Source organism: Bombus affinis, chromosome 4 (genome assembly GCF_024516045.1).
Source record: "Bombus affinis isolate iyBomAffi1 chromosome 4, iyBomAffi1.2, whole genome shotgun sequence".
Lineage (NCBI taxonomy): Eukaryota > Metazoa > Arthropoda > Insecta > Hymenoptera > Apidae > Bombus > Bombus affinis.
In genome coordinates this window covers 7,088,053-7,106,111 of record NC_066347.1, presented here as the reverse complement: position 1 = coordinate 7,106,111, position 18,059 = coordinate 7,088,053, and the positions used below count along the sequence as shown (strand labels likewise).

The following is an 18,059-nucleotide window of genomic DNA, read 5'->3' as shown; positions in this document are numbered from 1 at the left end:
TCACGCACTTTTTTCCAAGGAGTTTCACGTGCCTTCGCGTTTCATATCGTAGAGGACTGTGGAGTGCTATAGGAGAAACTGTAATAATTAATTCTGCTCCGGTAATAATGGAACGCAGAGTTCCTGGCGAAATTTTCAGTGTTAAATTCCTTCGGAACGACTGCGTATCAGACTCCGTGATTTCCCCGCTGAAAAAGACTCGCATCTACGAGGCTTTGACTGGCCAAATATCGTTTATCTCGTTTATCTCGTGCCTTTGACGACTCGTATTACCGCCCACGTCAATAATTTGGTGACACTATTGCAAAAATTGTACGTTATAAATATTCATTTTATGTGTTTTGTAACGTTTGGAATTTTAATAAATTACTTCTTAGGATTTTTTGAGTCGCTTTTATAAATCGTTTTGAGATTTATTTTTCGAAATATTGCCTCATTTTCTAGTAACAAATAACCCACCCGAGGATCCCGAAAATTTAAGTTTCAAAATAATTATACTTTTCTAGTATAACGCATATAATATACCATCTAACTGTACTCTTTCTTACTTTTCTAATTATAATTTCTTTAGATTTCTGTTCAGGAGATCATAGTTATATGTTATGAGAGAAACCCTGCAATAACACTTTTTCGTATTTTTTTATTGCAAAGCTGTGTACTTTCAAACAAATTACCATTTGTTTTTCCTTTTTTTTTTACAACTTCCCGTCAAATTTTTATTTAAAATTGCGAAAAAGCTTAAACATTCGGCGTATCATTTTTATAGTAGATTAGGGACTATAATAAGTACCTCGGCATTTTTTCACATTTGTTTAAAGCCCAAGACAATAAGAAATCAGGCCAGGGAATGAGAGACCCGTTATACAGACCACATTAATGAAAACCCATATTACCAGCAGAGGGTTGACATGTGACATGCTTTTGTGGTCGGCATACTTTTTTAGTAGCACTACCAACTAGTCGAAACAAGTTTAGGTTGATAAATATTTACCGCGCCATTCTACTTTGGAAACAAATTTTAAATGCTACCACTGTGCCCACATTCGATTGCAACGTGTTAATAATACAAAATAAGGATAGATACAAGTTCTTGAAGTTTTGGTTTTATATGACAGTGTATATATTTTAATAATGATAGACCTGGTTGAAACTTCGTATTCCCTCGTTTAACATGAAAACGAGTATACTACGATAAGAATAGTCCTAAATTCTTGAACTTTTAATTTCTTGATTTTATATGGGAATGAACGTGCTACAAATGTTACAAAGATGGAACTGAATTTTTGAAACTCTGGTTTCTTGCTTTTGGAATTGAATTACAAAAAGATGACGATAAATCTGAATTATCAAAGTCTTGGTTAAAACCTGACTAAGTCTTCATGATACCTCCAAATTCTGAAAGTTTTGATTTTGTTCTTATTTTATCTTTATTATCTTATTTATCTTTATTTGAATGTATCACGTCACATAGCACGTGCAAATTTTCGAAATACGTTAACTGTTTGTTTTATAATCATACAGAGAGCTAGGATGTAACATGAGATTAATCAGAATTACGAACGATATACCCAGTCAGCGTAGTCTGCTTTTGAAAAGGTTATTAAAACACAAAAATGAGTACTGGAAAATAAGGTCAAGCAACGTATATATGCTCGTACGAACTTTTATTTTATTGTTCCTACATTTTCAGTACTCTCATAATCCAGTGCGCACACGTTATGTATATCGAAATTATACATATTCACGCGAAGTATAAATCATGATAGATTATAATATATCGCAATAACAAGGCATAGTAATAGAATTTGTTATTTACTTCAGCTGATACCTACAACTTCAATTAAAACGTGCGTTGAAGTTGCAGGATGATAAACAACAGAAATAGAAAAATAAAATAGAATATTCATACACCCGTCGTAAATCACTTTATGAATAAGATAAAACTAGTTCGTTCGAGATCACGAAAACAAATATTTCGCGTTGCTCGAATGCTTTTCCCTCTTTGGTGTATCTTCATACTTTCTCCAACATGTTTGAAAATCTTAGTCTAGAGATCTGGAAAATCCTAATCGTGTCTTCCGTGGCTTAATACAAAACGATCGTATCGAAATACATATTTCGAAGTCGCCATTATACAAACGTCTGGTTAAAAAATGACCCGTTTAAGGTGGAGGAGAGAAGGAAACAGCCGCTTTGTATTCTAATATCGTCTAAAGCGAGAAAGCATTCAAAAATCAAGAAAGTCCTACCTCGACTACTCGTCTACTTCAACAGAAACGAGAGTGGAATTCTAGATCCCAATAAAAGGATTCCTTTTCTCGAGTTCGTCAACAAAGCCTCCAGCTGTGACGTAGCACAAGGTCCTCGGCAATAACTTCCAGCGAGGCTCTCAATCGATAAAGCCTCCCACTTCGGTCAGGCCGAAAACCCCGTTCCCAGGATGCTATACTTTCTTGCCTCTAATAACAATTTCAGAAAAATTCCGCTCGCGATAATTCGCCTACGTTTTAAGTCAGCAGAGCGAGATTCCGTTTTTTTTCTCTCTCTCTCTCTTTTTTCTTTTTTTCATTTCGCGCGTTAAGGTTTCTCTCGACGCGCTCGCTGGAGGGGAATATAATAACGTGAACGCGACAGCAACGGCAACAGCAACGAGGCAACGGTACAGTAACAACGATGACGATAGAGAAAAAAAGAAAGAAGAAAGGAGGAAAGCGTAAAAAAAACGTAACACTCGAACGAATGTCGTATGAAATTATAATTGCATTCAACAGCGGAGGCGCTGCCGCCTCTCATTTATTAAGCAAGGCGCGCATTGACGTCATACGACTGTAGCTAAGCTACGGAAAACCTGGCTTCCGCGAAAACTTGACCATACTGGCTGTTTCAAAGTTATTATTGGTTATTAGAGAGGGATTTTTTATCAGGATCGGCGTTGTTAGATTATGGATGATTATCTTAGGTTGGGTAATTAAGTATAATTGGGATTAGACTTAAATTGGACCGATTAATTTTGTGGTTTATTTATTTTTTTGTTTTATATGTTTAATATTATCTTTTATTTAAGTCACTATATCTTATTTAATAAATGTCACTGATAACGTTTGTTAAATTAATTACAAAATACGAATTAAAATGAAGTACACTTTAAAATTTCGTAGATCTCTCATCGAGATCAAGTTATTATTTTATAAAATATCAAGCCACGTTTGTATTACAAATTCCGCACGCAATGTATATTTGAAAAGAGGAAGTTTGCCCGTAACGCTGAGTTCGAATTTACATGGTCAAGGGCGGTCAGGCGTCGATTAGAAAAGTACATCTATATTTTCGCTATGTGAATGTTGCTATTGTTAAAAATCAAAACTACATATCCATTCAGCGGGATGATAAAAATTAACGCGACGAGAAATAAATTGTGACATGTTTCAAATCATATTACCTTCCTCAAAATGGACACAATATCATATTCACTGAAAAATAGAAAATACCATAGAAAATTAGATTATTCCTTCTGCAGCAGCGTAGCAAAATATTTCATTGTACAAAAATTAATCTCGATATAGGAAAATAAAATAAAATCGCGACAACGACGTTTATAATTTAACTGTTCAATTTTGTCTGCTTCTAATCCACGTTTTGTCACGTCACATTTCGTATCTCGTTCTCGTAGAAGAATTGAAGTTTCTAGGGTACTTCCATGTAAAAAAATACATACTTCTTTTACGATGCCCTATCATTCTACACTTCATCGACCCGTTTTCCCCTCGGACATCCCGCAGTTCTTCCATCGAACGCACAGAGGGATGATGATACAGCTGCGCGGCGCGCTTCGCTGTCCGCTCGTGCTTGGAAATCCCGAAGGTATCGACACACATTCACCGGGTCGCATTTTTCGACGAGCTTCTTCGACGGGCTAGTCCGTTTCGGGCGAAGGACGTGCACGGACACGCGCACCCGCGTCCCGAATCTGGGTCATGCCGTATGCATATGCGCATAAATGCACCCGGTTTTGCACCCGAATGCCCCAATGACCCAGTTTAGAAATCCCGACGTGGTGCGATGTAGCGTCGTAGCCTCGGCCCTGTGACGCGCGCTCTTCCCAAATCAAGGTAAACCACCCCCGATACAAGCTTCTACTCGCTATTAGGCCACTTGTCTCTTCTTTCTTTGTTCGCCGTTTGCTCGACCCATCCACCCATAGAATCTCTCCGCGGTTGAGAGCAACATCTTTACCAGTGTTGCGATATTTGGTATACATATACAGCGATTACGAAATATTATGCAGAGTTGCAAAGATGACCAAAAGGTGGTACAGGGGTAAAGAAAATACATATTGCTCTCTCTCTCTCTCTGTCTAGCTTATCATCGCGCGTTATTATTATACATATACTACTTATACATGGGACACTTTCGACGAATGTTTCCCTTTGTGATCGTGTTCCTTTTCGCGTGGTTCCTTTGTACACACTTTTTACTATATTCTGAATCGTATTTGAAGTTACTTTTTTAATGAAACATTTCTTTTTTCAGGTTCTACGTTTTATCTTTGTAATACTTAATTGTTACAGTGCAATAATTATAAGTAACCAATAATTGTGTGTAATTTTATTATATCTTATAGCGTACAAAGGACATCTTTGACATCTTCATTGGTTTCAACGAATCAAAAATCTGTGTAACGATTATACCTCGGGAAAAATGTATGAATCTTCAATTCTTAATTGTCTTATATTTAAATATTTAAATCTATATTCGCTCTAGAGAACTATAAAATGCGTATTGCTACGAAAGGTACATACACTCGAGTATTTATCTTCTCGCACTATTTTTTTCCGGCGATGGTAAAATCGATTAATCGAAAACCGATTGGAATTGTTATGCGCGATCGTTGTTCTATCTACACTATGTGTACACGTTGTTAACGGTACACGTTACCTGTTTCCGCGTGAAACACCCTCTTTCTCCCGAGTATTTACGTAATCACGCGGTGACCTGTTTCAGCCGGCGCTTAAGTATGTAAATTACGCGGAATTACTATTGTGCCGGCCGCGTTAAGCTTCTTATTCAAATTGTTGCTTTTAATCTTTTCCCACTGGCCGATCTAACACGTTTCGGAACAACGCTGTCTCGATTAGTTTCTCGTAAGCTCTAGCCCCGTTTTCCATTCTCCGTTTCTCATATCTGACATCTGGATTTTGCTTCTTACGCCTCGATCCATTATAATGGAACTTGTAGTGGAACAACGATAATGCATTCTGATCTTAGATCAAACTGGATCGTATTTTCAATCGTTGCATTATCGAAAGTGAAAATAGTGTATTTTGCTATTCGAAGGCAGAAATACTAGCGTTCTGCTATTAAAATTTAGTTTAATAAAAATATGATGGACTTGACCGTTTGAAGAGATATTTGACACAAAAGTATGAAAATACAAATTTCTTCTGTAAAGATTAATTTATATGTAAATAATTATTCTAATCATCGAACGATAATCTTTTTAGATACTACAATTAATTATCAGTTCGTTATGTTACAAACGTTTGTTTTAGTTCTCACTCGAAGGAAATCTGAAGGATCTACAAAGATCTTATTTATGATATTAATTATAAATCACGCATTATTTTTAAAATATATTAAAACGCGACTGATAATCTGTCTGAAAATATCACAATTATAAATCATTCCTTATAAATATAGTCGCCATTAATCTAGCACGAGCTACTCTACTTTTAGCGTAATGATTTATTGCATTTCACTGTCTGTAAAATCCGTACGTGTTTTATTCCTGTTACCAATGAAGTACACCGGGTAAAAGTTCAAAAGGAAATTTGTCGATCCGCGCCGAGTTAACGTTTAAATACTTCTGTAACGTGAAAATTCGAACCTTTCTCTTTGAAGTGAAAGCAGCGAAAGCCAAATAACACGCTTTGAGGAAGATGATCAAATAGAAATGATCCGTACATGGATCAGCAAAATCCACTGACCATAATCAACTAGCACCACGGGGAGTTTACTTGTTATTCTGCTTGAAGTTTTGCTCGCATTCACTTGCGCCAGCAGGTTGTAGAACCAATGCAGCTCATATTGAAAATTGCGTGGCTTCGGACACTATCCATAATTATCTTTAATGAAGCGCACCAATGCATTCTCTTTAATTACTTTTTAATAATAATAGCGTTATTCTAATAGAATAATAACATTATTCTCTTTAGTTTTATATGATCATTAAATTCTGAAAGGGAAGAATATAATACAAATTATGAATATGGCGCTATCCTAACGTCTTAGACGTATCTCATTTTTATAATACTGTTATCTTTTACATAGGAGAATCGACATACTAATCGTTGACGAAACTTTACTAAACAGTAAACACTTTCCGCAACTTGTCAACCCTAAATGGTCAGATGAGTAGAGAGCACGTCTCGAGCCTTGAATGTCAGCGTGTCAGCAACACGATGGCAACATCGTGACATCGCCCGCGAGATACGATGAAAAACGATATCTGAACTTACCGAGCGAAATAGTGTCGCCTAGTAGCCAACACAAGCAAGAGCGGCTGATTATTGCATTGGCGTTTTACTCTTCAAGCCAAGCCACTGTTCACTGTAACGTTTCGCACGAGTGCAACTCTCTGACCTAGAATTTTAAAGACGTATTTCTTAGATTTACCACTCTAACGTGACCATAATAAACCATAGCCTTCGCGCAACGAATTCCAAAATAACGAAGCTGGTTTTATCATCATGAATCAGTTTCGTTACCTTGGATCTATTACAATTTCGCTACACGAAAGTTAATCATTCTCAGCCCAATATGGAATTCTGATCCACGATTAACTACCTTCTAACTATTTTTAACTCGATAAAGAGCAGCATCGTTGCTATTTTTCTTATGGAAAGTAAAATGGGAAATAATTGATACGAAACAAAATATTTTAAGAATAGACGATAATAAAAGCTTCGCTCACGTTCTATTCTTTATTTTAAGATGTATACTATTTTAAAGACAACTATTTCCTAATAATAAGAAATAGCTAAGGACCTAAGTTTAATTGCCGATACACCGGTAACACGTGGGTTTGGAGCTATCCTTTCTCCCATAACTCAGCTAAGGATTATTTCACGCGTATTTGTTTCATGGTTGAACGTCTTAATGGATTCACCATGCTTCACGCCATAATTAGCCCAGAGAGGCATTAAGGATTAACGGATGTTTTGAAAGTGACTTTGAACAGATGTCGAGTGAATTCGAGAAAAAAAGAAAAGCGGCGATCGGTATCAGTTTACAGCCGATCCCCGGACCACCGGTGTTTTTTCACCGAGAAGTAGAAAGATGATGAAATATGAGCCGTGCTTCTAGCCAGGTTACGCCTACGTCTGGTCGACTAAATAGGGTGATCCTTTGCGCGACGAAAGTCAAAGTATCGTTTGCCAGTCAATAAAGGGAATTTTGTAATCCTAATGAACCGGTTACACCCATATCCTGTGTAGCTCCATAATTACACTGAATCATCCTTACTCTTCGAAGTTACGTTTACGAAATGCATTCGTTTTATCTCGGTATTATCGATAATAATTCAACGTTGGATTTATAATACTGGAAATCTACTAAATTTTTTGTAAATTGCGGCTTGATTTTTATAATATAGTTGTCAAACTAGTAAGCTAGTAACTTTCAAATGCTGGAGAAAGGACATTTTTTCCAGTTCACCTTATTTATTAGCGCGTATGTTAATTGCTAACAAGAATGATGCAAAAACTTGGGGATAGTGAAACTGAGGACGTTTCTTTATTTCACCTTTTGTAAGTGCTGCATCCTGGATAGGCAGGTAATAAAGAAATACTAGGAGGATAAACGTCAGCTGTCGCTCTAATAATCCATACAGCGAACATTTGAACAAGGACTTTCATGTTTTCGTATGATTGAATTTAATAACGAATGAATGATACGAGATACAGATTGAAATGTGTTCAAGTTTTTCGCTCGAGTCTTTATTTTAAATAAAAATGCAACATTTGTTATAAATGTTACATACGACAAAATGGATATACTACATCTTTTAACCTCGATTCACAAAAATGAATCGGGAATTTTCAAAAATAGTACAAATTAAAAGGCGCAGTACCATGTCATAGATAACAAAAACACGAAAGGGGGGACAACATTTCTAATAATAAAAGTTATGAATGCATAATTCTCTCTCTCTCTCTCTCGCATCATATTACGTCTTACTTTTGTTGCGACGAACGCTTTTCACCAAAGCAAATAGAAAAGGTATAACGAAGCGCGCGGCCACGTGCTCTGTTCGTTACGTTCGCTTAACGAATGCTTTAACACTCGAACTGTGTAACGAGTACACTTAACTTATCTGCATTGATAAGCGGACCGTTAGATTTTTGCAACCTTGATCCTAATAAAGCGGATCGCGGCGCTTGCATCTAGTGTCGCGTTCGCATTGACCAAAATTGATCGCGAGCTTGCTCATTGATCATGAACTAGGCAGCATCTTAAGGCGCGTGTTCACTGGCGAACAGATCATAAATAATGAGATTGCCAATGCGCGATACTTTTTCGCATGTGCTACTCTAATATGCTACTCTAATATGGAGCACATTCGACAAATGGACTAACTAGATAAGTGGCAAATTTAAGTAAAGTAGAAATCTATTAATCCGAATTTCATTTACTGAAATGAAATTTTAGTTAATGTCCGATTAACTGAACTTTTGCTTAATCGAGTTCACCTATCTGAATGCGAGCGGTTATTATACAATCCCAATTATAATAAACCGTTTGTTCGCCGACAAGTTCAGAGAAGCGAATTTCAACTGTAATAAGTCGTCCCCAAAAATTGTTCGCGAACAAGATTTTACGTCCGCTCTACGTAATTAAGTTGTAGTTTGAGAACAGTATGCAAATAAATGACAGACAGAGCGAACAGAACAGATAGAAAGGTGCATCCTCGATATGACAGTAGATGTACAATATTTTTGTAGGTTTCAAACTACATAGAGTTCTTATGCATTTTACGAGTTCTATTCACGAATACTGCTCACGAACATATTTGTTAGTGAGCACGCGCCTTAATGTACCGTCCATTGAATGAGTAGCATCCGCTGATCATCAACTGGTTCGCAATGTACTGCCTACAAAAGTTTCCGCATTACCGACAAACGCAGTTTCACGATCCATTCGCGAACTAATAGCGTGCATCAGTATGGACGCGGCATAAAGTGCGCAGGAATTCCATTGAAAATAATATTGCAAAGCGTGTCACCTTGTAGCGAAACGTTTAACCTGAATGCTTCGTGGAAAAAAAGAAAATCGGTTACACTGGTTACAGAACGTTCGCAACAGAAAAATATTTCTACCGTGGCCCCGTTGTCTATTTCGAATCATCTCTCTCATTTCCGTCCCTTTTTTTTTTTTTTTTATGAAATCTGTATTTCACTTCGCGTAGCAGGGATGCGATAGTTTGTAACACGTTTGTCGTGCTCCATCGAACGCCTCGTGCGTGTTATCGATAAAAGCGGAACCGAATATATCGGCCGAACATTATAGATTTTTTTTCTTTTTGTACACTAGACAAGAGACTCGAAACACAAATGGTTTTGCTTCGTTTCTATTTTTGTCGACGAGAGAACGTATTTATTTGGTTCTGGAAAATTTTTAAACGATCTGAAATTGCACAGTGAACAAAACGTTACTAACTCGTTGGAGTTCGTTAGACTGTTCTGTATACGTGTTTCGTGCATCGCAAGTCGTATCGACGCGAAATGGATAGAGTGCGCATTGGTTGCGTTTGACACGCTGAAATGCGTGCGAATAATTTACAGAAGAGCACGTATTGTGTTACTGTGTCCAATGTGACACTGAATACACCAGAAGTAGAGAGATTGCATGTGAAAATGAAAATCTCTCAAAACTGCGAAACGATCGAACGATATTTTTTGCAAATATAAAACAGTCAATTTAAAAAGTTAAATTAAATTGTAGAAATAATCCAACAGTTATATATTCAACGATAAATATATACTCGAAATGACTAAACACTGTAACTGAAGAATTGTCCTGTTTCTAATTTTATTTTATTGTTAGTAGCTGATCGATCAAACTATTTATTCGCTTGAGTCTATGATCTAAACGCAATCTATTTATAAACTCAAAAAGATCATTTTCCACGTCGAAGGGAATGCTATTTCATAGTAGATTCGTGTAATCAATTGAATACTGACCAGGAAACAGGACCGAGTTTTCGATTGTTAGGATTCCTGGTTCGAAATTCAGCTTCTGCAAACAGACCCGGGTTCCGTGTTACATGCGACAGCAAGGACGGTCATTCGGAATCGGTGCTCACGACACGATGCATAATACAAATTGGTGTTCTCGCGTCTGGTTTCTGGTCGACGAGTTCTCGCGACGATCGATGGTCCATGTTCGATTGTTCCCTCAGGACTGGTGCCACGTTGTTATTACAAACGACAGCTACGGGCGAGCTGTTGCTGTCGCTTCCCTTAATTAGTACTGGAATTGGTTTAAAATAGATTCCTCTATAATTCGTTGAAAACATTCCATAATAACATAAATTACTATTTTTCTACTACTATTTCGTACCATTTCTTTTTCATCTCCTCCGCATTTTGTTTCATATTAAGATATTATCAATTTGATTTCTTCGATAAAGAATGGATTTATTATCGTTTTATTTTATTTGATTGACGTGACATCCGTTTTCTGAAGAACTGTTATCTTGTTTTTTTTATTAATGTTTAAAGATAAAAAAAATGTCTCGTTACATTTATTTCGACAATGGAACAAAGGTGTTCCGATTAAATAAAGATGTATTACAATATCAAAGGAGGATTAAGGAGTATGAATGAACATACACCAGTAAGCTAGGGTTTATCATACTTTATCATACTCAAAGAACTCTTGATTCGTACGTATTAAGATTAAATATAGGATCTAAAGAATGAGTTCAAGTGATATAATTATCACTGAATGAGTTTTTCATTTTTATAAACACCTTTTCGTCGTTCTCCCTTTGCAACGTTTAAAAGTTTCGCAGCTATAAATCGAGAAATCTGCAGTCACAATTTTTCTTTATAGCAATTTAATTCGTAAGAAATTATTTTATTCTCCGATATGGATGTTTTGCGTGTTCTTCAATACGCTTCACGATTCCAGCCACTTGACGCAGCGTATTCACGATGAATGCGAATGAAAGATATCCATCAATTGCACGCGAATGCACAACACCGCAGAAAAGGCTCTATTCTCTCGTTCCGTGGAAAAAGAGAAAATGAATCGCCATTCTCCTGTATCCCGTCACGATAATTAGCCAAAGGAGTACGGCGAAGAAAGAGAAGGTACCAGGAGTGTCGGGCTCGAGTTGTACGCTTCGCTCCGGCTTTCTTTCAAAGCTCCGAAACTCGTCGCGCAAATAAAGAGAAGGGCCACGACAAGGACGAAGGCCGCCGCTACGCATTCATCTTTTAAAGCGGCACTTTTCAAAGCGTCACATTACGAGCCATCCAACTGCGTTACCAGAACGCTCATTCCCTGTTTGAACATCGTACGGAGGAAACACGTGATAAGTCAGACTTTTTTTATTTTAAAATTGTATATTATCAAAGCCATTATTTTCGTTAAATTTTGATTATAGGCCTCTTTCGAGAAATATCTACATCAAAACTATTGATTTCAATTTTCCGGAGAAATATTAATTTCAAGAGTATTCGTTATCATTCTACCGCAGAGGTTTATGCAAACGAATACTTCTATGAATACAAGTAAGGAAATGCAACCTAGAGATACAGAGCTCTTCACTCTCTGAATATTGTAACGGGTTCTTTAATATACTTTTGCATATTACATATCTACATTATGCACATCTTTGCACGCTTAAATTTCCCATAAATGCATAATCATCTCCAGTTCAGTTATCATAGATTACATATTAAATATACCATTAGCTTTCTTATAAAAATTATTCATAAAAATTCCTGGATTTGTCGTCTACTTTCAAAGTACAGCAACATCTTTGGACATGGTTATTTTCCTTTCCAAACTATTGTATATCTCATGAAAATACACATAATACGTACAACGAAGCACCTGTTTCACCCTTTCGCGCTACGTCCGTAACAACGACCACCGGCTACCCGTGTGCTCGTCGATATTTCCCATTTTTATTATTAATCTACAGCCTCGTTCGCCCTCGCTTGCTCGCCTTTTCTTAACAGAACGTACTTACACCCGTCCATCCATATTTAACGTCGTTCTCCGCCACGTGGGATACACTTCACCCTTCCTCCGTCCTGGGTAGTCGTTTTATCTTTGAGAACTAATTGTTACTGAACATGCGGTTGAACTTCTCCACGCAGAGAGGAGCCGGGAGGCCGGAAAGTGTTGTCAAGCTGAAACAGCTTTTTTCCCCCCACGGCTTTTTAAAAGCATCGAGTCGTGGATGACGCATCAGGTAGCACAACACGCTCCTTCTCCCTTGCACTCTCTCTTTACCTCGGTACCGTCGTCTAGCGAGCGTGTGCACGGTAAAAAACCGAGTATCGAATGCTACCGCATGAATAAGTCCCTTTGAAGTTTCCACCACCCACGGCTTCGTTCCGAAAAATCTCGCAGCTTCAACCCCTTTAAAACGACGCGTTCTCTCCGCGTCGACTACAGGTCCCCTCTACCCGCCTTTAAGCTGAGTTCACACACAGGTGCGGCCAAGTTTATCATCCTCCCCTGTGATGCTTTCGTTCCACGGAACAACAGACTGAAACAGGAAGAGAAAAACGATGAAAGAGAGATGCGGAGGTGGTGCACGTGTTTGAAAGTGTCGCGTGGGAGACGAGCTTCTGTTCGGAATTCCAGTAACTCGTCGCATCGCTAGAAATATTTGTCCGAGATCTGTCGCGTTAGCCACCGAGCTTCCGTTTCGTACAGATTAATTATAAAGTACGAACTAGCGGCATTAGCACGTGCCACTACCAACTTTTGCATACCATTAAAATCTATTTATGACCGCGCGGACTCTGGCTGAATTCAACACTTACCACGCGCTTGATTAATTTTCCATTGCCGCGCCGTCGGGACTGCAGACTCTCGTTGAGTATCTGTGATTTGTTATTGATATTCGTAAACGTAGCTCCTTCGTGGGAGATTTGTCGATGCCTAAAATTTATATTATAATTAATAACTGAATAATATAATTGACGATTAGGTATGATTCATAAGTAATCCATAACGATAGTCGCAGAATTTATTAATTGTGTACGTATTTATGTACAGTTTATTAATTATTCTATATATGAGTAAAATTTGAAACAGTGTTAATTAATTTTAATGTTTCGTTCATTGTTAGTAATAATGTTAAGCAGTATATTAGTAGAGAATGTTTATCAAAATTGGAAATGGCCAATTAAATATACATTAAAAATTAATAAATATGGACGTTTCCAACTAAAATTCAAATTGTCGTTGCAGAACAAAGTAGTTTTTTATCAATATCAATATGATATCAATATGATGTTGTGGAAAGCAACGTCCGATGATGAAGAGCAAGCTAAGTATCATAATAAATAAGCAGTCTGTTTATATTTTGCTTGTCCATCATTTGTATTGTTTCCCTTCTTTTTTTATATATTTCATACAAACAACGATTAACTTTTTATTATACTCTGCTGGATTTCCATGGAAATCATGTTCCAAAGCACAATTTAAAGTCGTGGAGTTGCATTGAATACTTATTACTGCAGTTGAGTAAGAAACATGAAAAGTGTAACAGGAACGGTAAAACGCGATACAGTACGCGCACAAAAGAACTCATTGTAGAGGAAAAGGAGTACTAAAAATAAAATACGATGGAGTATTATTGCAGAAGAACACCATTGTAAAGGGAACGTTCAAAGAATGTTAGGTGAAATAACGTTATGTCGAAGCAATGAGTGTATTAGTGTTCGCACAGAGATCGATGCTTTCCGATCGATCCGTAGTTTTTTTTTCTATTCTGATAACAAGTCGGCACGAGTCAGACTTGAATATTTAAGCAGTCTAAACTGACTCTAAGTCAGTAACATTTCCATACATAAAGAACCTACTGACTATACCATAAAGTAGAAATTTTGTAAAATATTCATCGATATTAATCGGATGGATACGTGTCTTCTCCTGTCGGAGCATTCGTGGCATTCGAAAAAGATTCTCGATAGCTCGAAGTACAAAAAGAACGTAACTCTATACATTCAACTCACCCAAGAAGATATGGAATCCATAAAAATGTAAAGAATCTGCCAATTGATCTAAATCTATATTTGAGAAAATGAAATTTCATATTGGAAAACTGATTGTTCTATTATCCGAAAATCCCATTATCCGAACAATTTTATTCCCCTATTAGCTCGGATAAGGGACGCTCTGTCGAATTATAATAAATCAGGTCTCAAAATTCCTCGAGTTCTCGTCAAAATTACCTACCAACCATTTTCCGCTACATTATTATGCATTTATCTAGCTACCGTTTGCAACATCATCACGTTTCTTTATTCAATTTATGTGGTTGATCCTGTATGATTGCTAAACGAGTCGTACAATGTCGTACCTCGATAAATTTGAAATTTTCCGCGTCAGGTTCGGCGGAACGGAGAACAGGGGCGTAGTCGTAAGGGCACTGCTGTGGAAGGCTCACGTGCCAACGAGCGATTATTCGCAACCAGGTGACAATGATTTATGTCGTAGCAACGTTAGCGGAGGATTCTTGCGACCGCAGAAACCGCGATGGGTCACGAGCTGCACCCCCTTCCCTCTCTTTCTATCTCTTTCCCCGGATGACCGCGCCGATCTGGCTTCGTCGGTAATTATTTATGTTGGCCGGTCTTCGCGCGAGATGGTAATTGAATTTGCGTCCGTAGAACGGCCGCTGACCGTAATTCGTCGACTGGTCAAAAGGAGAGAGGAAGACAGAGAAACGCAAACGATTAATACTATCTTAATTGTATTCGTCGCACGAACGAAACGTGGCTGCTGACGCGCTTAAAGGGCAATTGAAGTCTCTTTAGGGGAATCTTCGATCGCCTCGATGTCTGAATAATGAAGTTCCGTCATCGATTTTTGGAAGAAATAATGTGATATTTTACAAAGAGTACCTATTCGTTGGAAATTTCGTGGATGGATTAGGACGGTTCGTTAACACGTAAATTGGTCGTAAGATAAATTTTGTGCTCTGTTTCGCACACGCAGATACGTTTGATAAAGCAAATGGCGATTTTTATAAAAATGGAAACATCATTAATATATTTTTTTATGTCAAATCGCTTTGCTCTTAGTTTATGATATTTTTAGATATCACACTGCATTATAGGTCAGTAACTCTGGCATTAAAAATGATTACTGGGCTGCGTTATTTATGTCCATCTATTCCTGTGACGACATCCCTCATCCAACGAAAACTGAGCGAAGAACCATGTCTAAGAACTAGAATTGATCGTTTCCAGCGGTGCCGAAGCATCAACCTAACCATCCTATAACTTATCTAAAGTAAATTTACCTAACATCAGGCTGTCTCCGCTATACACTAAAAGTTGCAACATCGTCGACCATTAACCTCGCGTAAAATAAATCTTCTCTTCTATAGTAAAAAAATCCGAACACCCATAACAACCCTGGAGTCAACCCATACTTTTATCGCCCATAGAAAAATTTCGCTTTTCCCTGTGTTTACCGCCTAAAGGCGACGGCTACGTGACCGTAACGTAAAAGTCAGACTCAAGGGTTTAGGACAGAGGAGCCGGGACTAATTCCCTTTCATACCGCGTGTCCCTACGCAAAGATAGATAAGAACCATATATGTGTAACGTGAACAACCATAAATACCACTCGTGGCCCTTTCCTCCTCGGTTTTCCCCTCTCGACCAAGCTTTCTTTTTTCTTTTCGTTTTTCAATGTTATCCGAGCGTATACTCTGCCTCCTCTTCTCTTTTCTGTCTTTGTCTTTGCAATGGCAAACCAAGCAAAGAGGAGGCGGCCTCTGTTACGAACCCCTCGAAGTAAGAGAGATACGCCACGGAACGGGGCGCGACATTTGCGATTCAAAGTGTTCGCAGCGGGGAAATGAAGATTAAGGGCGGAGGGTTTAAACGAACGAGAATTACGACACGTGTACTCGTGCAGTAGAGCACGAAGGGTGCTACGGATGATCTATAGCTGCCGCCCGACTCTTTTGTCCGGGTTCATTTTGTAAGTCAATATCGCAGCCAGAGGCAAAGAATCGACCTCGTACTTATAACGCTAACTGGACAGCGACTCGCGTTCCTCCAAGTGTTTCGCAAACGAACCGATTGACAGATTAATGAAATTATTCGGATCGATCGTAGTCGGATTTCCGACCCCTTGTTATTGGGAATAAAATGTGTACTCTGCGCGATGTGTATTCTTGGCTGTTAACGTCCTTACAGCGAATTTGTATATATTATATTTATACATGTTCGATGTTAGCTTTTTTAAGGAGAAAATTGTAATCGCATATACTTGTCACGGATAGTTTTATTATTTTTTCTAACTTGTCTTTATATGTTCGTTTCTATCGGATTGTTAATCTCGATTAGATCGTTGCGAGGATATCGAAGATTGCGGGCGAAGAAACCTAAATGATATTGGTTTTCTTAAGAATAATATTGTAGCTGTATGTATACTTATCAGAGATGTTCTTATTATCTTTGTAACTTATATATGTTTGTTTTTTATCGGATTATCCATATGAAATTGAATCGTTGCATACTTAGTGAATTTTCATATTTGGCATCTTTTTAAAACCTGTCCATCGTTTTTCAAAGTATTCTTACAGGAATCGGTCACATATCGCTATTATCGATATAATTATTCCAATTGTCTCTCACATTGTCGTACGTTGTAAACGAATTAAACAACGTTAACGAACAATTTACTTCGGAGTAATATCACGAACAACGTTTGTTGCAAAAGTTCATAGAAGTATTAACAGCTATGTTTCTCTGTTTGCAGATAAATCTACGCCTCATTCTTGTCAGTGGTAAGACAAAAGAGTTCCTATTCAGTCCGAGCGACTCTGCGGGGGACATAGCGCACCATGTGTTTGAAAACTGGCCGGAAGGTACGTTTATTATTGGACTTGGCCCGAAGCGTATAACGAATCTGTATTCACTCATTAATCAGCAGTATTCTACTTTTTCCGCAAAAAGGTGCTTTCCACCCGAATAATAAAAAACAAAACGGTATAGAAGGAGGGTATATAAAATAAGATTCACGAAAATCAGAACGTATTTGTCAACGACCGTCGTATCGTGTGTTCACGAGATAGTCATCCGAGATAATCGTGGAGAACAATGAACGCAAGACAGTCCGATTAAGCGTCCTGTCGCGTTAATTTATCACTTGAAACTTCCCTCGGCATGATGTGTCATCGAAATTCCCTTATCATCGAGAAACTCGATGGAAATGTCGCGTTTGTCAAGACTCGCTTCTACAATTATCCAAACAATATCCGGACAGTATATACCCAGCGTGATATATTAGAAGAGCGTATCTTTCTATCGATAAATTAAACGTAGTTTATTGTTCATCCGTACTATACGATACTATTTTACGCCTGTATTTTCATCGTCTATCACTGTCCAGCTACGTGAAGCATGAAAGTGCCGGAATTGAAAACACTCGCAGAAATATATAGGCCGTGAAACATCGCTATTCATCGTGAGATATATCAGGAGCACCGAGTACAATTCAATTAGGCATGGAAGAACGCGAAATGGCGAAACGAAAAATTTCGAAACACAGTGAGAAATTTGTTGCCGTGATTTATCGCGCAACGAGATTTTCCTAAAAATTATGCCTGGTATAAAAGAATGAATAGCGACAGGGAATTGATTGATGAGCGAAGTTTCGAATACACGAATATTATTACTGTTATACTTTTATAATTTTTTATGAATGCTTTGATAGATTAACGAAGTAGATAATTCGTTAATTGAGGAGATTCGTTTTATTGAAAATGCGTCAGTTTCACGAAATTTATGCCA

General features: G+C 37.8%; 1 protein-coding gene across 1 annotated transcript in view; it reads left to right on the top strand.

Annotated features, from left to right (window-relative positions):
- Positions 1 to 18,059, top strand: part of LOC126915856 (ubiquitin-like protein 3) — a 113,136-nt gene that overhangs the window by 82,704 nt on the left and 12,373 nt on the right. Inside the window, exon 2 of the mRNA XM_050720971.1 lies at positions 17,026 to 17,134. Within this exon, the coding sequence (XP_050576928.1) occupies positions 17,026 to 17,134 (109 nt within the window). The remainder of the gene's footprint in view (positions 1 to 17,025; positions 17,135 to 18,059) is intronic.